The 23,672-nt window shown below is 39.7% G+C and overlaps 1 protein-coding gene across 5 annotated transcripts in view; it reads right to left on the minus strand.

Moving 5' to 3' along the window:
- LMBR1 (limb development membrane protein 1) overlaps positions 1-23,672 on the minus strand; it is a 212,157-nt gene that overhangs the window by 64,112 nt on the left and 124,373 nt on the right. For all 5 annotated transcript variants that reach the window (XM_023225374.2, XM_023225370.2, XM_023225375.2 and 2 more), the window contains one exon: positions 21,442-21,514. In XM_023225374.2, the coding sequence (XP_023081142.1) occupies positions 21,442-21,514 (73 nt within the window). The remainder of the gene's footprint in view (positions 1-21,441; positions 21,515-23,672) is intronic.

The following is a 23,672-nucleotide window of genomic DNA, read 5'->3' on the forward strand; positions in this document are numbered from 1 at the left end:
TCAACTTAAATTCTGTTTTGTGGATTTTAAGTTCTACTTTTTGTTTTTACCTATCTTGCTTGTTTACTTACATACATTTATACATACACCTTTAATCTTTCTTTTTCTCTTATCCAGCTGAATCTTACTGGAGGTTTAACCTGTATCAGTTAGCATTTACTGGCTACAGGCAACTGAAATAGACTCACTAGTTAAAACAGAAAAGGAATTCATAAGATAGAACCAGGAGGAAAATTTTCCAGTAAAGAAAGTAGAGGAAATGGGCAGCTGAGAGTTGCAGGTGGCAGAACAGATGGATAGTTTCCTCATATCGTAACAGCTGGGATGACTCAGTCCTGAGTACTCGCAGTCAAGTCACTATGAGGAAGAATAAAAGTCTAGGAAGCAGGTGTCCCAATGGCATGGCTTAGAGTCACATGTCAGTTTCATGGAGAGCGAAGAACTCTGATGAGCAGTTCTGCCAATCTCATCTAACTGGGGAAATCCGCAAATCCAAATCAGGTACTTTACTAGAAGAAAGGGCAACAGATACTTGCAGGAAAAATGATAAATACAGGCTGAATAAATCCAATCTGATACACTGTTCTTTAACAGTCAAATTCAGTACATTTACACTTAGTAAATATAGAGCTTGCATTGAGTATAATTTAGTATTATAACTGATGAAATTTATTTTATACTTTCTATACTACTTGTCTTAATTTTAAGTGATTTTTTAAAAGGTTTTTAACTTTATCAAAATGAAGCATGCACATAGCTCAAAGTGTCAAACACATGCACAGGTTTGCTGTCATGTCTCCTCCTTCCTGAATCCATTTTCCCAAAACTAGCTGTACAGCTGGTTCTTCTGGCACTTGTCTTCCTATTGCAACTTATGAATTTCCTGCACAGAGCATTCCCACTGTGGCAGGTGAGCCCCACATCTCTTCACTCCTCCCTCGCTCTCAATATGGCCATAATGATCATTTTGGCTCGACTGATATTCAATGTCTACGTTATTGTAACAAGCAAATGCCCATCCACAGAGCAAACTATGGCCAGCTTTCCTTCTTTCCTTAACATCCTTCCCACCCCCAGAATTAGCAATAATTTTTCTCTTACTTAATTTTCTATGTACTTAACACAAATTCAAACCCAAAACATCCTGCCAAAGGTCTTTATTTTCTCTTGGTATTTATATTCCTCAGTTATACTATTAACTTCATTTTCTTGAAGAAATTTCTGCCAGTGTCTTTAGACCTGCCCACCCTAGATGGACTGCCCTCTGCACCCTTTCACCCTGGGATTGGCTGCCCACATCTCCTGTGAAACATCTCTTATTTCCTACACAGCCCGTATCTTTTCTTGATTTACTCCCTTGTTTAGATGGTGCATATCCTCGAGTGGCTTGCTAAGCAAAGGTGAATGTGAGGTAGATTTTTTTTTTTAAAGATGGAGTCTCGCTGTCACTCAGACCGGAGTGCAGCGGCACGATCTCGGCTCACTGCAAGCTCCGCCTCCCGGGTTCACACCATTCTCCTGCCTCAGCCTCCCGAGTAGCTGGGACCACAGGCGCCCGCCACCACGCCCGTCTAATTTTTTGTATTTTTAGTAGAGACGGGTTTTACCCGGTTAGCCAGGATGGTCTCGATCTCCTGACCTCGTGATCCACCCACCTCAGCCTCCCAAAGTGCTGGGATTACAGGGGTGAGCCACCATGCCCAGCCAATGTGAGGTAAATGTTTAAAGACTATACAAGTCTGAATACTTTATCTTTGCTCTTACATTATAGTTTGATTAAGCACAAAAAATCAAGGTCAAAACTAATTCTCCTTCACAATTCTGAAGGCACTGCTTCATTGTCTTCCAGCTTCTGGTTTTGCTTTGGAGAAGTCTGAAGCTATTGTTACTCCTCTCTTTTTGAATGTGAACTGCTTGTCATTTCTCTTTCAAACTGTGTAGGATCTTTGTCCCCCGGGTACTTGATGAGAGTTCATTTTCATGTATTGTGTTGGGGACTGATGACCCCTTTCAATCTCTAAATTCGTGTCCTTCAGATCTGGGAAATCTTCATTTTGTCATAAAAGCACTGTCATAAGAACTAAAGATCAGGTGAGCACTGACAGTACCTGGTTTTAACTTCATATTCCTGAAAGAGGCACTGAAGAGGGTAGAAAAGACAGCCTTGAATCACCGATGCCAACCCCTCCTCCATGCCCCAGCAGCGGCCGCGTGGTGTGGAGAGAGAATCTGTGTACTTGGGGGAGGGAGAGCACAACACACGGGGGACTTGGCATTGCACTCAGTGCTGCCCCGTCACAGCAGGCAGCAAAGCTATGCTGGGCTTAGCCAGCATGTGCCCACAGAGGGAGCATGTGGACCAGCCCGAGCCAGAAGGAAATTCCCCATCCCAGTGGTCAAAACTTGAGTTTCTCAGCAAGCCTCACCATCATGGGCTACAGTGCTCTGGGGTCCTAAGCAAACTTGAAAAGCAGTCTAGGACACAAGAACTGCAATTCCTAGGCAAGGCCTGGTGCTGGGCTGGGCTTAGAGCCAGGGGACTAGAGCAACACGTACCAGACAGAGTGGCTAAGGGGGTGCTTGCACCACCTCTCCACCAACCGCAGGCAGCAGAGCTCACAGCAAGTAAGTGACTCCTTCCTTCTGCTCAAAGAGAGGAAGGTAAAGAGAACTCTGTCTTGCATTTTGGATGCCAGCTCAGCCACAGTGTAACAGGGTACTGGGCACAGTCATGAGGGCCCCATTCTAGGACCTAACTTCTGGATGATGTTTCTAGACACACCCTGGGCCAGAAGGGAACCTGCTACTTTTAAGGGCCTCAGTCCTGGAAGGATCCATCACCTACTGACTAAAGAGCCCTTGGGCCCCAAAGATCTAGGAGTGACACACAGCTAGTATGCCATGGGCCTTGGGGAGATGCTAAGACATGCTGGCTCCAGGTCTGATGCAGCACATTCCCAGTTGTGGTAGCTACAGTCAAAGACTCCTTCTGCCTGAGAAAAGCAAAGGGAAAAGTAAAGGGTCCTTTGTCTTGCAGCTTAGGTACTACCTTGGCCACAGTGGGGTAGAGTATCAGGTGGGCTCTTGGGGCCCCTGAAACCAGGCCTAGGCTATTGAACAGCATTTCTAGACCTCCCCTGGGACAGAGGGGAGCCCACTGCCCTGCGGGGTGAGTCCCAGGCCTGGCAACATTCTCCACAAGCTGACTGCAGAGCTTCTGAGCATTAAGTGACCACTGGCAGTGGCGGGGCAGAACTCCCCGTGGGCTGGTAGTGGTGGGAGCATGTGGAAGGCGCAGGGAAGAGGAGGAAGGACTTTGTCTTGCGGTTTGAGGGCCACTTTAGCTGCAGTAAAACAGAACACCAACTAGATTTCTAAAGTTTCTGACTTCAAACTCTGCCTCCCAGACAGCATCTCTGGACCTGCCCTGGGTCTGAGGGAACTTTTCACCCTGAAGGGAAGGACACAAACCTGGCTGGCTTCCCCAACTACTGATCATAGAGCCTTAGGGCCTTGAAAGAACACAGGCAGTAGCCAAGTAGTGTTTACAGTGGGCTCTGAGTGAGACCCAGTGCTGTGCTGGCTTCAGGTCTCACCCAGCGCAGTCCCAGTGGTGGTGGCCACAGGGGTGCTTGCATCACCCCAATCCCAGCTCTAGGAAGCCCAGCACAGAGAGATGCCATTTGTTTGGGAGAAAGTAAGGGAAGAGAACAAGAGTCTCTTCCCGGTAATCCAGAGAATTCTTCTGGATCTTATCTAAACCCACTGAGGCATTGGTCTGCAAGAACCACAGCATTATTGGGCTTGGGGCCCAAATTCCTTTGAATATCCAGAAAGCCTTCCCAAGAAAGACAGGCACATACAAACCCGGACTGTGAAGACCACAATAAATACTTAACTCTTCAATGCCCAGACACTGACAAATATCTGCAAGTGTCAAGACCATCCAGGAAAACACGACCTCATCAAACAAACTAAATAAGGCACCAGGGACCAATCCTGGTGAAAGAGAAATATATAACCTTTCAGACAGAATTCAAAATGGCTGTTTTGAGGAAACTCAAAGAAATTCAAGATAATACAGGGAAGTAATTCAGAATTTTATCACAGAAATTTAGCAAAGAGATTGAAATAATAAAAAAGAATCATGCAGAAATTCTAGAGTTGAAAAATGCAACTGACAAACTGAAGAATGCACCAGAGTCTCTTAATAGCAGAACTGATCAAGAAGAAGAAAGAACTGGTGAGCTTGAAGACAGGCTGTTTGAAAATACATAGCGGAGACAAAAGAAAAAAGAATCAAAAAGAATGCAGCATGCCTACAATATCTAGAAAATAGCCTAAGAGGAGCAAATCTAAGAGTTATTGATGGCAAAGAGGAGACAGAGAGAGAGAGAGAGGTAGGAAGTTTATTTATTCAAAGGGAGAATATTAGAAAACTTCCCAAACCTACAGAAAGGTATCAAAATTTAAGAACAAGAAGGTTATAGAACACCAGGTAGATTTAACTAAAAGACAATTACCTCAAATAATCAAACTCCCAAAGGTCAAGGATAAGGAAAGGATCCCAAAAGCAGCAAGAGAAAAGAAACAAGTAACATCCAATGGAGCTCCAGTCCACCTGGCAGCAGACTTCAGTGGAAACTGCAGGCCAGGAGAGAGTAGCATGACGTGAATAAAGTGCTGAGGGAAAAACACTTACACTCTAGAATAGTATGTCTGGTGAAAATATCCTTCAAGCATGAAGGAGAAATAAAGATTTTCCCAGACAAATAAAACCTGAGGCATTTCATCAACACTAGACCTGTCCTACGAGAAATGCTAAAGGGAGTTCTTCAATCAGAAAGAAAAGAATGTTAATGAGCCATAAGAAATCACCTTAAGATACAAAACTCACTGGTAATATAAGTAAACACAGAAAAACACAGAATATTATAGCACTGTAATTATGGTGTGTAAACTACTCTTATCGTAAGTAGAAAGACTGAAAGATGAACCAATCAAAAATAATAACTACAACAACTTTTCAAGACACAGACAGTACAGTAAGACATAAAAAGAAACAACAAAAAGTTTAAAAGTGTGGGGATAAGTTAAAGTGTAGAGTTTGTACTAGTTTTCTTTTTGCTTGTTTGGTTTTGCAATGTGTTAAAATGCCCTCAGTTTAAAATATGGGTTATAGGATAGTATTTGCATGCCTCATGATTACATCAAATTGCAAAACAGACAATGGATACTCAAAAAATAAAAAGCAAGAAATTAAATCCTACCACCAGAGAAAATAACTTTCACTAAAAGGAAGACAGGAAGGAAAGAAGAGACTACACAAAACAACGAGAAAAGAAATAACAAAATGGCAGGAGGAAGTCCTTACTTATCAATAATAACACCGAATGTAAATGAACTAAACTCTCCAATCAAAAGACATAGTGACTGAATGGATAAAAAAGCAAAACCCAATTATCTGTTGCCTACAAGAAATACACTTTACCTATACAGATACACATAGTTTGAAAATAAAGGTATAGAAAAAGATATTCCATGCTAATGGAAACAAGAAAAGTACAGGAGTAGCTATACTTATATCAGAAAAATCGATTTCAAGACAAGAAATGTAAGAAGAGACATAGAAGGTCATTATATGATGATAAAGGGGTCAATTCTGCAAAAGGGTATAACAATTATAAAGATATACGCACCCACTGGAGCATCCAGATATATAAAGCAAATATTATTAGAGCTAAAGGGAAAGAGGGACCTCAATACAATAACAGCTAGAGACTTCAATACCCCACTTTCAGCATTGGAAAGATCTTCTAATAACAGAAAATCAGAAAGAAACATCAGACTCAATCTGTACTGTAGAACAAATGGACCTAACAGATATTTACAGAACATTTCATCTAATGGATATCAGAACAAACATTCTTCTTTTCAGCACATGGATCATTCTCGAGGATAGACCATATGTTAGGTCACAACACAAGTCTTAAAACATTCAAAAAATTGAAATAATGTCAAGCATCTTCTCTGACCATAATGGAATAAAACAAAAAATCAACAAGAGGAATTTTCAAAACTATACAACCACACGGAAATTAAACAAAATGCTCCTGAAAGACCAGTGGGTCAATGAAGAAATTAAGGGGGAAATTGAAAACTTTATTGAAACAAATGATAATGGAAGCACAGTACACCAAAACCTACGGGATACAGCAAAAGCAGCACTAAGAGGGAAGTTTATAGCTACAGGTGCCTACATAAAAAGAGAGAAAAAACTTCAAATAATCTAATGATGCATCTTAAAGAATTAGAAAAGCAAGATCAAACCAAACCCAAAATTAATCAAAGAAATAATAAAAGATCAAAGCAGAAATAAATAAAATTAAAATGAATACAAAAGATCAATGAAACAAAAAGTTGTTTTGAAGTTGACAAAACTTTAGCCAGACCAAGAAAAAAAAGAGAAGATCCAAATAAAATCAGAGATGAAAAAGAAGACATCACAACTAACATCACAGAAATTCAAAGGATCATTAGTATTTATTGTGAGTAATTACATGCCAGTACACTGGAAAATCTAGAAAAAAATGGACAAATTCCTAGACACATACAACCTACCAAGACTGAACCACAAAGAAATCTAAAACTTAAACAGATCATTAATAAGTAACTAGATCAAACCTGTAATAAAAAGTCTCTCAATAAAGAAAATCCCAGGACCTGATGGCTTCACTCCTGAAGTTTACCAAACATGTAAAAAAGAACTAATAACAATCCTATTCAAACTAGTCTGAAAAACAGAGGAGGAGGAAATACTTCCAAACTCATTTTAAGGGGCCAGTAATACCCTGATACCAAGACACATCAAAGAAAGAAAACTACAGACCAACATCTCTGATAAATATTGATGCAAAAATCCTCAACAAAATACTAGCAAACCAAATTCAACAACACATTAAAAACATCATTCGTGATGAAGTGGCATTTATCCAATATGCAAGGATGGTTCAACATACACAAATCAACCAATGTGATACATCGTATCAATGGAATGAAGGACAAAACCCATACGATCATTTCATTTGATACTGAAAAGCATTTGATAAAATTCAGTATCCCCTCATGATACAAACCTTTAGAACACTGGTATCTTCAACGGAGTGAAAGATGTGGGGATCAAACCATTATATAAACAGGATTTCCAATCAATTCTCTTATGAAGTAGCTCACTCTACTTCATCTGGTGGTGCCACTTTTTTGAGACTTTTGGGGATTCTGGGGTATAAATCAAGCACAAATGGCTTAGGATTTAGCTTCCTTGGGTCTGTGAAACTGGTTATTCAAGTCTGCTAAGTTTTCTCAGGTCTTTTAAATTCCAAAATTTTATTGTGATTTTCTCCTCTCAACTTCTCATCCTTTTAGATTTATGCCTCTCTGAACCTCAGTGTTGTCATCTGTAAAAACGGGGTGTATCTATTAGGATACTATATACTGAATCAGAAAACTAAACCCAAATGAGTTTAAAAATGAGGAAATAATTTCATATAATTAGAAATTTAGACACAGAGCAAACTTCGAAGAGGATTTTCCAGCAGCTCGACAGCGACTGTCCTGCGTGTCCGTGTGAAGCGACCACCAAACAGGCTTTGTGTGAGCAATAAAGCTTTTTAATCACCTGGGTACAGGCGGGCTGAGTCCGAAAAGAAAGTCAGCGAAGGGAGATAAGGGTGGGGCCGTTTTATAGGGTTTGGGTAGGTAAAGGAAAATTACAGTCAAAGGGAGGTTGTTCTCTGGCGGGCAGGAGTGGGGGTCACAAGGTGCTCAGTGGGGGAGCTTTTTGAGCCAGGATGAGCCAGGAAAAGGAATTTCACAAGATAATGTCATCACTTAAGGCTAGGACTGGCCATTTTCACTTCTTTTGTGGTGGAATGTCATGGGTAAGGCGAGGCAGGGCATTTGCACTTCTTTTGTGATTCTTCAGTTACTTCAGGCAATCTGGGCATATACGTGCAAGTCACAGGGGATGCGATGGCTTGGCTTGGGCTCAGAGGCCAGACAGTGACATCAAGGGACTGAAAGTACTGCCATCCACAAGTTGACTTAACAGGAAGACTCTTTCTCTTTTTATGTAACTTTGTAATTTCTACTCATTTTAATTTGCTCTTTACTTCTTCATTTTCTTCTTTCTCAGCTAGTGAAACTTTTGTTTATCCTTTTTCCCCATGTTGATTTGGCAGTCAATGGTTATTTCCCATTTTTAATACTCATACTTAGATATACTTTAATATCAGCATCACAGGGATGCTTTTCTGAGTAACCCCACACCAAGGTAAAACTCTCACAACACTTTAGTCATTCTCTCATCGCTGCCCACCCATGCCCCCAACTCCTGGATCTTGTTGCAACAGTTTCAACAATATTTAGTTCAAGACTGTTACCAAATTTTCCTTCAATATGGAAGCTAAACTAGTGTTTGGCACAAATTAGATGCTCAATACACAGATATAAAACAAACTAATGAGCGAAAGCGGAACAGACGAATGACATCTTTGGGAATATATGAATTTTTTTTTTAAGAGACAGGGTCACTTTATTTTATTGCCTAGGCTAGACTTGAACTTCTGGGCTCAAGCTTATACTCCCACCTCCCAAGTAGCAGGGACTATCGGTGCACGCCCCACACTCAGCTGAGTTGTTAACTGCAGTCTTTATTCCTCCCTTACAACTATAGGTACTAGTCAGCAACCAGCAGCAGGTTGCAAATGGGAAGCTTGATGTTGATCTCTCTCTTCTTCGTCTGGAATTTTTCTATGTGAAAGTTTGTAAGGGCTTTTTCTTTTTCCATTATTTTCGGAATTCAGGAATCTTACAAACTAAATCCAGATCTTTTTTTCTATTGAATCATCTTGCCTAGGAGTCTGTGGCCTTTTAACCTGAACTCAAGTCTTTCATAAGCTCACTGGTATTTTCTTCTACTTTTTATTTACCTACTTTTCCTGCTTGTCCTTTTTTCTCCTTTTAGATGCCTGTTATTTACATCAGTATCTTAGCTCTGCACTTCCTATTTTTCATTAATAGTTGCCTTCTTTTTGTACTTTTGGTGTGTGACAAAATAGTTCTTCCCCTTGATTCTGCCAGATGACTAATTCAATTTTTGAAGGACTATATTAGCTTCCTATGACTGCTGCAACAAATTACCATAAAGTTTCTGGCTTAAAACAACATAAATTTATTGTCTTACAGTTCTGGAAGTGTGAAGTCCTAAAATCAAGGTGTTAGCAGGACTGTAATTCTTCCAGAGACTCTAAGGGAGCAACCATTTCCTTGTCTTTTCTAGCCCCTGGGGGCCACCTGCATTCTTCGGCTCATGGTCCCTTCCTTGAGTCACTCCAACCTCTTCTTCCATTACCAATGTCTCCTTCTCTGACCATCTCAGCCTTCACTTACACCAACTCTTGTGATTACAGTGGGCCCACTCCATAATCCAGAATAATCTCAAGATCCTTTACCTCATCCCATGTGCAAAGTCCCTTTTGCCATGTAAGGTAACATATTCACAAGGTCTGGGGATTAGGCCTTAGACATCTTTAGGAAACCATTATTCTGACTACCACAAGGACTATTTCTTTTTTTGTTTGTCTATTAAGCTTTTCATTTTTTTCAAGTTCTCAGTATCAGCCTTTTTCTGTTCTAATGACATTTCCTTGGACGTTCTAACTACTTTTGAGAATTAGGTATGAATTCTTATTTGTCTCTCCCATTAATTGGTAACTCAAGTGGGAACCACTTGTTCTAGATATTCATCTTGGTCTTCTTCACTCAACCTTAAACAACTGATAATTTTTCTCTATCCACCTCTGTTGTTCCCTTCAAGGGAACTAATCAGTCAGACACTCCCTCAAACAGTGACAAACCAGCTAAAAGGTATAGCAATTCAATTCTGTTCCTAGGGACTAGGGACCAACTGGCCAGAAAAACTGATTTAGGAGGAGGAAGCCTCACTGGGTCTCTCTAGGTGCAAAGAATGGTCCTTTCTCAAAGGTAGAGACTGAAAGGAGGATTCAGAACAACAACACAAGGCCAGCAACATCAGACACAAGGGCAAATGCAATCTCACCAAGGAAATTTGCAACACAGGGGCAAATGCAATCTCACTAAGGGAATTCAGAGGCCTCTTTTTCTAAGCCCCTTTGGGGAATCACAAAATTCCAGTCTTATCCCAGGTTTCTAGGAGAAGTAAATCCATCCCCTTTGCAGCTCCTTGCTCACTTCTGCCCTTCACTGAAGACAGCAATCGAACACCCTCCCTTTCGCAGACCCTGAGGTCTCAAATCCACTGACACGTTATATAGCATTTTCAGAGTTCATGAGTTTAATCACTTTACTTGTTAATATATAATGGATATATTTATGAGAGGAGGGATAAAGCTAGTACAGAAATATTCAGGTCATGTGACACAAGCTACTAAACTTTGATTACAAAGTTAGTTTTGAGTTTCTCGCAGCCACAGCAAAGGGGGAAGCAATTAAGTTACATAATGAATAAGCATTTCCATATAATGTGATTTACAGAAAGCACAGCTCTGTAAGATTTTCAGGGGTCTTTGAATCAAAGTTTAAACTACATAATAGTCTCAGTAATAAATATATTTTACTTTTATCTCCATTCTTTATCAATTAAACTGTGTATCTGTAATTAATGCTCATTTAACTTCTATATTTCATTGACTGGAAATACAATTCCAAACTATATTCATTCCCCATTCATGCAAAGATCTATTATTCTAGTAACCAGCTGAAGGCTAGAAAAAATCAGCTCATGAGGCCAGGTACGGTGGCTCAAGCCTGTAATCCCAGGCTTGAGGATTTGGGAGGCTGAGACGGGAAGATCACGAGGTCAGGACATCAAGACCATCCTGGCTAACACGGTGAAATCCCGTCTCTACTAAAAAATACAAAAAACTAGCCAGGCGAGGTGGCGGGCGCCTGTAGTCCCAACTACTTGGGAGGCTAAGGTGGGAGAATGGGGTGAACCTGGGAGGCGGAGTTTACAGTGAGCTGAGATCCGGCCACTGCACTCCAGTCTGGGCGACAGAGCAAGACTCTGTCTCAAAAAAAAAAAAAAAAAAAAATCAGCTCATGAGTACTCAGAATTTCGGAAGAGACTGGACATCCGAATAGACAGTATTTCTGCTGCCAATGTGAAATTAAGTGAAAAGACAAAAATGCCTATTTTGTGGGTATGTTTACAAAGCTCAGTACAAATGCCTAGACCACTCAATGTATGATTCTTCAAAGGAAAATAACTACAATGGCATTTCTGAAATGTTGTGCTTTTGTTTGCAGGTGATATAATACTAGGCACACAATAGGTAATTAATAAATACTGACTGACATGAATACAAAAATCAAAACTACATTCTTATTGTCCTCAACTAAATCATACTTTTATTAAACGACTAGATTAATCTGGGATGACACATTATCCAAGGACAAGGCCACCCTTTATTACAATAGAGCAATACTTAAGGAAGAAATGTAAGCTTTTGTGAGTAAATATTTCATTATAATGACCAGAAGGAAACAATGACTATTGTAAGAAATTATGACATACTAGAAACAAATCCTGAGGTACTATGTGGATTTAAGTCATACCAAAAATTTAACAAATCCTGAGGTATTATGTGGATTTAAGTTACCAAAAATTTAACAAATCCTGAGGTACTATGTGGATTTAAGTTACCAAAAATTTAACAAATCCTGAGGTACTATGTGGATTTAAGTTATACCAAAACTTTAAAATATCCTGAGGGACTGCATTATCATTACTTTATTTCCAGATGAATCTAAAATGTCCAGTGTCGGCATTGTCTAGTCAATAAGTTAAACTGGTAGACAAAACCTGTTTGGACAAGTCATGAGAAATAAAAAGGGATTCTCCAAGAAAACCACAAAGCAGCTCATTTAAGGTCAATTTAATGGCATTATTCTGTTTTTCTTCCAGCCCCAACATAAGATTTCACTACCTCAAAGGCAATTGTAAGAGTATCTATTTGCATTCCCCTTAGGTGATTGGCAGTTCAACACCAATTAGTTCAAAATTACACTGTTACTAACATGCAATAAAAACAACACCTTTCATCTTTCTTACACAGGTAAGAAAAACTTCAGAGCCAATAACTTTGATCAAATAAGTATTTTTGATCCTGCCCCACCCGTCTCTTTGGATTCAGGAAAACTAATAGCTGAAGGCAACTTTTCCCAGCTTTATTCTTAAGCTGAAAAACTAGTGTGGTATTAAAAATATTTTGCTTCCAAGATAACAGAATTTCCCAAAGTCCAGTATTTATTCAATAACTAAGCTGTCCTTATAACTTTCTTAATATATAAGACAGCCTTCATATATAAAAGGAGAGATATTAAGTATTTAATTTAAAATATAAAATGTATTTTTTAAAACAAATACAAATTTCCAATTCGATATGCAAGCCCTTTAAATAATTGATGCAATACAATTATCTCCCTGAACAATTCAGTGTCCTAAACTTAGTCTCATAATGAATACTATTTGGAAGTAGATACCTCTAACATAAACAGATTGATGTCACATTTAACTTTTAATTTAGCATATAACCAAAACAAAGTTTGATTAGAAAATATTATCCAAGAAGCTCTTTAAAAATTTGATTATACTTATTACTTCAAATTTGACCAAAGTGATCTCTATCACAAAGAATGTGAGGTCACTCAAATACTATAAATTATTTCTAATCACTTAGGCAAACAACTTTGTTGTTAAAGCCCAAATCTCCTAATAATTCACAGAGCAAACAGTTTCCATCTCTCTAAGCAAACACTACTTACTGTACACCACAGGGCTAATGCTGATTAGGCAAACTCCAGAAAGCATTGGAAAACTGAAGCCAGGACATTCAAATCTCTAACGTATCTATTTCAACATGGACTAAACACTGTTACTGTCTACAAAGGAGAGAGTAACCCATACACTCGGAGACTCTGTATCTACGTCTATTCCACTTGTAATGCTAATAATTATTAAAATAATAGTTTCTTTTTACTTCTGACATATCCACAAAATTATGGCTATTGACCTAGTAATGTGAGGCTTTTGAGATCCAACACAACTGTGAAAATGCAAATATACTTTCATTATTAATGACTGCAAAATAGAAATTGTTAAACAATCAACTTTAGGAATATTATATAATGCTATGTACAATTAAAACAATGGTTTGGCTTTTTCTACTTTAGATATAAGCTACTAGATCTAAACTAGATAAGACGTTAAGATAATTTTTAAACCTTTATGTTTATATAAGCTACTATTGGGAATACCATCATCTATCTAGGTTGTAGTTGAGAAAGCAGCTCGGACATATTAAATTCATCTTCTATTACACAAAGTTGGATTTTTTTTTTCTTTATTGAGGCGGACTCTCACTCTGTTGTCCAGGCTGGAATGCACTGGCATGATCTCGGCTCACTGCAACCTCTGCTGCCCGGGTTCAAGTGATTCTCCTGCCTCAGCCTCCCGAGTAGCTGGGATTACAGGCATGCACCACCATGCCCGGCTAATTCTGTATTTTTAGTAGAGACGGGGTTTTACCATGTTGGCCAGGCTGGTCTTGAACTCCTGACCTCAGGTGATCCACCTGCCTCGGCCTCCCAAAATGTTGGGATTACAGGCGTGAGCCACTGCACCCAGCCAATGTGGATCATTTTTATACAATTCTCTATATATATATTTCATAAAATATGATATTTAACTCATTCTATAGTTTATTATTCCAAAGCATTCCTCATTTACTGATTTTATATTAGCATATTCTCTGGCAGTCACCTCATTTTATCTTGCAAAAACATCATTTCTTGGGGCTGCATTTTATTGTCATAAATTGTGATTAAAGAGCCCAAGAAGCTGAATAAATTATAACAAGGAATCTCTGACCATTTCAGATCCTTGGACACAAATGTTTTTTGATGATATTTGATCACTTTCACGCTAGTATCAGACATGTCTCAAAGTGGCCCAGAGTCTGATAAATTCAAAATGTTCTCCCTTCAGTGATGTAACTAATAGCAAATAGTATTTATAGGATTGTCATTGCCAGAACCTAGAAGAATGCCTAGAGGAAGCCAAGATGAAAGTAATTTAGAGGACAGAAGAAAATCTGATGTGAGCTTCCGTATACCATTAAGTGTGTTATATGAAAGAATGTAAAGACCAAATGAGCAAATCACCTTGCCAATGATAACTGAAAATGCCTCTGACAGAATACTACTCTAAGATAGTCTAAAGAAGCAACCACTCTAAAGAATACATGCCACCCTAAGCCTTGGCACCTTCCTAAAATTCCCTGGCAAATTCAACTTGGTTATAAAGAGCCAAGATTCAAGGACTGATGATGACATTAAGTGCTTCTGACAGGTCACAAGCTCCACAAAAAGCCTGTATAAGACATGTCTTGTTTTTTCTCAATCCCTTTATTTTTATCTTTCAGGATAAAAAGGTATTGCAATCTGACACCCAGCAAAAATGAAACAACAATATCATCTGTGCTCTTAAGAATAACTAATTAATACACACTTCAACGGCAAGGACTTTTTTTTTTTTAAGATGGAGTCTCGCTCTGTTGCCCAGGCTGGAGTGCAATGGCGCAATCTTGGCTCACTGCAACCCCCGCCTCCCAGGTTCAAGCAATTCTCCTGCCCCACCTTCCCAAGCAGCTGGGATTACAGGCGCCTGCCACCACACCCGCTAATTTTTGTATTTTTAAGAGAGACCAGGTTTCACCATGACAGCCAGGCAGGTCTTGAACTCCCAACCTCAGGCGATCTGCCTGCCTCAGCCTCCCAAAGTGCTGGGATTACAGGCGTGAACCACAGAAAAGATTAGAATCAAGCAGGAAAGTAACTGCTATAAGAAGTGATACACTAACTTTTTATCATGAAGATGAAAATAGTATCTAAAGAAAATGAGTTGAATTATTAAGTTCAAAGACTACAATATTTTTAAATAAATTAAAAGAACTCCGGAGGTTTTGAACTTAAACAACAAAAAATAATTTCTATTCATTATGGTACTACTTCTAAAGTTACCCAGTATACCCATAGGCTATACACACACAAATGCTAATTATTTCAATTAATGCCATTGCATTACTTAAACATTTAAACATGTTAAATGTCTGTGTGTGTGTGTGTGTGTGTGTGTGTGTGTGTGTGTGTGTGTGTATCCTCTTCATGCTGGGAAGGAATTACAAAAGGTTTCCTACCACAATTAATGTAATGGGATTTTCTGTTGCGCTACTCTTTAGGAGTGTTGGAGTAGAAATGGTTCTTGATTACTCATACTCCATGGCCAAAACAGTAAGGGGAAAACCGTCTTATTTCAGCCTCTTCACTAACACTCCAATGCATATGGTCTTCTGTCCCTCAACTTTGGTGTATCCTTGACAGTCTCCACTATGCGCCTTCCTAAGAAATCTCTCCAGGTGATTCTGTCTGGTCTTGTCACCAAATTTTACTTTCTCTGCCTTCTTCACTTCTGTGGTAAAATGACACCTCTCTATCATGTGCGTTTTTCATCTATTAATTTAGTTATGGGACACATGTTTACCACATATCCACCATGTGTCTAGCAACATTATAGAATCAGGTTACAGAGGGAAAGAAAACTAACAAAAATCCCTGCCCCAGTCAGGTGCAGTGGCTCACAGCTGTAATTTACAAAAATCCCTGCCCCAGTGAGGTACAGTGGCTCACACCTGTAATTTACAAAAATCCCTGCCCCAGTCAGGTGCAGTGGCTCACACCTGTAATTTACAAAAATCCCTGCCCCAGTCAGGCGCAGTGGCTCACATCTGTAATTTTAACACTTTGGGAGGCCAAGGCTGGCAGATCACTTAAGCCCAGGAGTCTGACACCAGCCTGGGCAAAACCCTGTCTCTACAAAAAAAACACAAAAATTAGCCGGGTATGGTGGTAGGCCCCTGTAGTCTTAGCTACTCAGGAGGCTAAAGGGGAAGGATCACCTGAGCCTGGGAGGTGGAGGCCACAGTGAGCTGTGATTGTGTCACTGCACTCCAGCCTAGGTGACAGAGTGAGACCTTGTCTCAATCAATACAATTAAATAAATAAATCCCTGGAGTTCATGTTCTAGTGTGGAGAGACAGGCAATATACTTACTAAAAGACTTAACATGTGAGATAGTAAAAAATGCTATAGAAAAAAAAAAAAAAAGCAGGAAAGGGGAAGCGTAGAGCAGAGGCAGGACTTAGTGATACAATCGATACCCACAAGGCTCACTCCAGAGTGTGGGAAAGCTCCACAAAAGGGTATTTAGGTGAAGACCTGGAAGAGACAAGGTGGCGGGAAACAATAAAAATGCCCCAGGGGAAGGGGCTCAGTGGGGGAAGAGCGAAGAGACAGCAGGCATCAGACCTGGGGCAGGAGTGAGCAGCCACTGCAAGGACTCCTGCTGTTATCCAGACTGAAACAGAAACCATCATCTGAGGACTTGGAGCAAGTAAGTGGGCAGATCTGACTCACATTGTCAGAGGCTCTCTCTGACTCACTAGGCCCAGGACAGACATGCATGGAAGCCATTGGGAAGCTACCACAGAAACCTCTCCAAGGGGTGACTGCTGCCCAACCAGGGGGGTGGCAGCACAGGTGGTGAGGCATGTCAGATTCTGCAGCTGTTATGAAGCTGGAGCCAACAGCTTTGCAGAAGGAATCCATATGGGAATTAAGAGAAAGAGATTCCAAGGATTTGACCTGAGTACCTGGAAGAATGATTTGTCACCTGTAGGGGTTGATGGCGAAAGAAGCAAAATCTGGGAGTAAGATCTTGAGTTTACTATGGACATATGTTTAAGATGCCTATTGGACATCCAAACAGAAATGTCCACTAGACAGTTAGATCTTTAAGTTCAAAGCTCAGAGTAGAGGTCACAGCTTATAGGGGGTATTTAAAGCCATGAGACTAGATGAAATAACAAGGGAGTAAAAGCAAATAGAGAATTTGAAGGATAGAGGCATAAGACTTTCCAGGTGAAGAAGTTATACACACAGAAAAGCCAGAAAAGTAGATTGAGAAAAAAGCAGCCCATTAAATAAAAGGAACAGGAAAGTATGGGGACCTGAAAACTAAGTGGAATAAAAGATATTTCGAGGAGGAAAGAGAGTAAGATAAGGACTATGAAGTCACAGACCAACTTGACCATGGCATTTCATGAAACAGTAGAAGCAAGAGTGAGTTTCAAAACAAAATGTGAAACCCATGAGCACACAACTCTCGTGAGCTTTGCCATGAAGACCAAAGGAATGGGTGGTGAGCTAGAGGAGATACGGGGTCAAGGCAGATTCCTTCCTGTCTCTTTCTGGGAAAATTATAGCATATCTTTATGCAGATGGAAAGGATCCAGTTGGGGAAAAACCGGATCACGACAGAGAGAGAGACCGAAGGAGTAGAACTGCTAGATCGTGTCCTTGAATTGGCGAGAAGAGATGGAATCCAGGGCACCAGCGGAGCGCTGGCATTAGCCAGGCACACAGACAATTCAGCCACAGCATCGAGGGAAAAGGCAGCAGGTGTGAGGGGAGCTACAGGGAGGTGGGCTGGCATGAAGGAAAAAGCTTGTGAAAATTCTCTTATGATTGCTTCTATTTTCTTAAGAAAATAGAAAACAAGGTCACCAATGGAGATTAAGGATGATGAAGATCTAAGGGAAGAAAAGACAGAATAAAGTCATCCACGAGAATATAAAGTCAATTTAGGATACTGGTCACATATATAAAGAAAGGCCAGGCAGGAGGATCAGTCAGCCAGCAGGAGCGAGAGCACAGAACAGTGAGAGGAGAGCAGAATGAAGGCTTGGGTTTCACTGGTTCCAGTACAATCCAGCAAGACCATGAAAGGGAGCTAAGAGCGTATGCAGGGGACTGATTCTAACAGCTCAGGAATGGAAATGTGCAAGGAAGTAGGGGGATGGGGAAATGATGGAGGGGAGGTGAAAAAAAGGTGTTAGGATCAGGGCATGTTAAATCTCCACACTGAAGAATTGTAGGAAATGGGAGTGCTAGAAGAAGTGAACTAGAAAAAGAGGTGGTAGGTGGAGAGTAGGATGCTTCATTGTAAGATTATGCAAAAGAACTTGAGTGGGTTATGTCACAGGCATGAGTGGGTGAGGCAGACAACCACAGGGACAGGGAAGGAGTGCCCCGGAGTGGGAAGGACACATGCACAGACACAAAATCACCACAAAAAAGGCACAGAATCAGAGAAGGATTAGAAATGAGGAGCAAAACTCCTCCAGAAGGGAGCAGAAAAGGCCTGGGAGGTGAGCAAATGACAGGACTAGGTCACGGTCTGATGACATGAGATCCAAAGTGCTGGAGAGTAGTAAAAGGGAACAGGAGGGCACCTCCTCAAACTCCAGGACCAGCCAAATGAAGGATGTGGGTAGAAGCGAGCCATCGCATAAGCGGGTGGCAGGAATGTGTGCCAAGTTTCTTTGAGCAAGAAAGTGGCAGTTGAAGATACAGGGGTTTTGTTCATGAGTTAACTCTCAGTTCCAAATGGCACAAGCAGAAAGTTTCAGAAGCTAGAGGAAAGTGGAAAATCAGGTCAGAAATGGGATGTATAGAGACATGGGGGCAGAGTCCAGGGTGCAAGGAGCCTGGATGTTCTGGGTTCCATGTGCTCACCATGATAAAGAGGAGTGACAGACAAAATGTGCCCATTAGTCCTGACAGTCCCAAAGCAGATGGCAGAGGGGAGGCTGTGTGCTGCGGGGAAGCGGAAGGCCACCTGCCGAGATCACAGTGAGTTCTGTGGACATCTCTACTCCTGCCATGACACCAGGGACACGAGGGAGGTGCAGTCTTAGCCAAACGACAGGTGCTCTGGGGCTCCCTCCTGTCTCAGAAACACAGAATTCCTTTCTCTCTCTTTCTTTTTTCAAGTAGTTAAGCACTAGATAAAAACCTATAAATTCTTGTCCTTTTTTCTCCTCTTCTTCAGTCAACCAGCCTATGATCTTGAGACTCAGCATCTTACTTCATCTGCACAATATTTAGTGCTTAATTAAGATGTGCAATAAACAAAAAGGGAAAGGAGAAAGGGTAGAGAGTGGCTGGTAACAGGACGGCTTATTCAGGATACCAACTAACATTATCACAGCACACAGCTTTGCTTTACTAACATTCCATGAAACAATAACAATATTAAAAAGAACAAAACCTCCCAATAACTTTATACCTATAGCACCATCAAGTGTCAAATAAACAATTGAGAAGTCACAGTCAGGCATTCCAACACAAAGCTATACTGATTATTTTTAAAACCTGGCATGAAAATTCAACTCCAGCAATATCATAACTAACACAATAACTCATGTTACTTTAAAAAAAAGTAGTGTTATTTCCACCGTGAAGCACTTGTTGGTGCTGGCTGTCACGTTTTTTCACATAACTGTACAACGGAGCTCAGAGTAAGCCACGCTGACACCCCAGAGATTCCTGCAATGCACACTACATATTCCAACACACAGTAAGAAAGCACCGCCAGGAACCCTATGATAAATCCACAAAGGAATTTGTATTTTTAAAAAAGTATTTTACTCTCATTATTCTGGAATATTTTTTAATAGCAAAAGTAAAACAATAAACACTTTACTTTTGTTTCATAATTTAAAATAGACAGTAACTGCTATAACAAAACACAATAGTCATAATACTAGATTAAATAAAATCCAGGGGATGGTTTCTCTTACTAACCTATTTCTATTTTCTGAAGAAATGGTAAGTCGTGATTTTTCAGTCTTGCTTTCCTACACATTTTTCTAAGCATACTCTACTGAAGCTCACAATTCTTCATCTGTATTAGTCAAAATGTCCATTTTGCCATAGAACCACGTACGTTGTAAACATAAATCATTTAGCTCTTTATTTTCCACCTGAAATAGTCCACAGTGGCTAACCAGCAACAAATAGCAAAATCATAATTATCCTAACATATCACTTAAGAGTTTCACTGAAAAGATTTCAGACAATCTACCAAACGGATCATAAATAGTGCACGGCCTACCAAAATGGTGTGTAAAACAATTAATTTAGTATTAGTTATCACACCATCCTCCATCCTCCCCAGGTCCCATCCATCTCTTCTCTGTAACATTTCTACGCCAGGGAGGTGTTTTTACTGATTTTGACTTGGCTTCATTTTATGATACATTTAGCCATCTAGCAAGGGTTTCCTTTTCAACTTCTTTACATATGGTCAGCCACTTTTACATTTGAGGAGCCAGAGGATTTATAAAGATTCTAGAAAGGCCTTTTTTATTTTCCCTACTATAGAAGGGGAAAGTGAGAAAGGCTGTATTTTTGGATTTTGTTTTGTTTTGACTGAAGTCAATTCAAGTTCTTCAGTTCATTGGGGGCTACATTTTACCCTTCCTGGGTGTCAGCCTCCTCATCTGTGAAACAGAAGCCGCGGCTGCCTGAGGCTGAAACAATCCCTCAGGCAGGCAGGCAGGCAGCAGCTTGACACATATTCTTCACCACGCAGGCAGGCTCACTGACAGCAGCATGGTTATCCAAATAGGATACATTTCTTATAATATTCACTGCTTTAAGGAAACTTTATAAAGCTGACATTGTTGACTAAAGTTTATATCTCTGAAATTAAACAGGTTTAAATATTAAAGTAGTTTTAATTAAGTTAGAAGAATAAAAAACATACGTAGTTCTAGTCTAAAAGTTTATCTGTATCAAATTATAGAATGTTACTGACAAGAACCCTCTAGAACAGATACAAACTGAAATTCTTGGATCTAAGAATTTGGGGTGATGATTTAAATTCACTATTTATAACTAAAGAAAGTAGGTATCTACCTATTTCTCAGTATTTCATAAACTAACCTTCTATTTTATATCTACTCTTGAATCATGTTTCTGAAATGCAGTTAGCTATTAATTATCTGATTGTTGGCGGGAGACTGGTTTTTCAACATGTGAAAATTACTTAAGTAAAATTAAAGAAAATTTACCTATACTATCTGTTAAACTATATCATTATTCTTTTCTTCATTGGTTCCTCAAAAACGATCAGTAATTAAAAATTAAACTTTAAAGTCATATGCTCAAAACGTAAACACAGTTGGCAGTAGAGAGGTGCCTAGTCCCTCAGTGGCCAAAGTCTCACAAAGAATGGGTCTTGCTAGGTTACAGCTCATCTCAGCCAGGGTCTGCAATAAACGTCTCTTCACCAGGGAAGTTATTTTGTTACTCTAAAGTGTCCTCCTCTTGTAGCAGCACAAGATACAGAAAGGTTTATGTTTTTTCCCTTCAATTACCTATCTTTTTGAAATTAAAGTTTTTTTATCCCAGTCTAAGTATGTAATATATACATACCATTTAGTCGTCTCTGGAGTGCTTCTTCCTCTAAGGTAATGATATAAATTTGTTCATCCAGGTCTTCAAGAATCTAAATTTAAAGATAAAACTATTCAACAATGCAATGTTACAAAACTAATGCTTATGAGACTATTTAGGCTATTTGGTCTATTTATTTTAGATAATGTATTCATTCAAATTTCTAAGAACCCAAAATAGAAAAGCTCCAACTATTTTATTTACAAATTAAGTATAAATACTTTAGTATATAACCAAATACATCAAAAGTTATCACAAACCCTATATACATTTAAATTGGATATTTTTAAAGTTTAAGGGATTAAACTAAGGAACTCTTCTCAATGGCCAACAAATGTATGAATTTTAGGGTTTTTTAGTGACATTCTGAGATGCGGGCTACATGTATGAATTTTATTATTATTTATTTATTGTTTGTTTGTTTGAGACAGAGTCTCACTCTGTTGCCCAGGCTGGAGGGCAGTGGCATGATAATCTCAGCTCACTGCAACCTCCGCCTCCCGGGTTCAAGCAATCCTCCCGCCTCAGCCTCCTGAGTAGCTGGGACTACAGGCAGCTACTATAGATGGCACACCACCATCTATATATGGCACACCACCATGCCCAGCTAATTTTTGTATTTTTAGTAGAGACAGGTTTCACCGTGCTGACCAGGCTGGTCTTGAACTCCTGACCTCAGGCGATCTGCCTGCCTCAGCCTCCCAAAGTGCTGGGATTACAGGCATGAGCCACCATGCCCGGCCTACACGTATCAATTTTAAACAGCCAAAAAACTAATTACGGTAAATAACTACAGTAAATACATGCCCAAGCCAACATTTTAGAGATAGAAGGAACAGACACCCAGTCCAACATTTGTTTTCTCATTTACATTTACCTACATAATGTCTAAAACAAGAAATCCATAAACTACATCAGAAACATGCAATACTTTCCATTTATATCCTCTGTATGTACTAAAAACGCTCCATGAATATTAAAGATTGGTTTTATCAAAATTATCAAAATCATCCAATAGACCGAAATCTAGAGAAGGGGTATGTTTACATATAAACCAAGTTATACAACAGTAGTTCCAAAAAAAAAAAAAAAAAACCACACTAATAATTTACCAATTGTATGGGATATTGTCTGCATTGTTAAAAACCCTAAAATTGATTTAATTCTAGTTTTGTTAACATAGCTATCCTTCTGAGAGGATCCTTATTATCTTCCTAGCTGTAGGGAAAATCTGAGAGAAGTCTAGAGTTGATATCAGTGTTCCATATCTTCACCTTCAAACTACTTACACTCAGCAAAAAAAATAAATTGTGAGGAGCTAATGGACAAAAAGATAGAAACCATATATACATCTCCTTTCAGATTTTAAAGTATTTTCTGAAAACAGATTTTCAAATCATGCAATCCCTGTCAGATGTCAAATTTATACAGCTGGTGTGAAATCTATTTGAAGCAATCCAATAATTCCCAGCCTTTCAACAAATCTTTACGGTCCCCTATGACTTAGCACTGAACTCATCACTGGCACACATACCAACTTGATCCTTGAGAAGCCTGACTTGGAAGGTGAGAAAAAATAAATACTAAAATAATAATCAACAGTAATCAACAAATAAATATACAAACAAATAATGACAAAGAATGACCATCCTATGAGGAAAAAAGCAATAGGAAGAAAAGGGGAAGGGATACCTAAACGGCCAGCCAGCAAGCCCTCTCCAAAGAGGGAACATATAGGCTGAAAATGCGTGCTACTCCCGAGGAGAAAGAGTGGTACACAGAGAGGATCTACTGGATGCAATGGGTCAGGGGAGAGGAATCCCAGAGAAAACCCACATGTCTGGGACCAGGTCCTTGGGGACCATCATCCGAAGTTCCTTTCCCATCAACACTTCTCTTCACTTTCTACTATCTGGATCAGAATTGACATTTTTTACTTAAGGTCTAATGCATACAAAATGATTTTTATCTTTCTTACGCAAATCATCCAAGAATTACTTATCACCACTGGTATGTCTTAGGTGAATGTGTGACTGATGTAGTTTGGCTATTTGTCCCTTCCAAACCTCACGTTGAAATCTAATCCCCTGTATTGGAGGTGGGACCAGGGGGGTATTTGGGTCATGGAGGTGGATCTCTCATGAATAACCGATTTGGTGCTGACCATACAGTCATAACTGAGTTCTTGCTCTGTTTGTTCACATGACAGC

The sequence above is a fragment of the Piliocolobus tephrosceles genome, chromosome 8 (assembly GCF_002776525.5).
Source record: "Piliocolobus tephrosceles isolate RC106 chromosome 8, ASM277652v3, whole genome shotgun sequence".
Lineage (NCBI taxonomy): Eukaryota > Metazoa > Chordata > Mammalia > Primates > Cercopithecidae > Piliocolobus > Piliocolobus tephrosceles.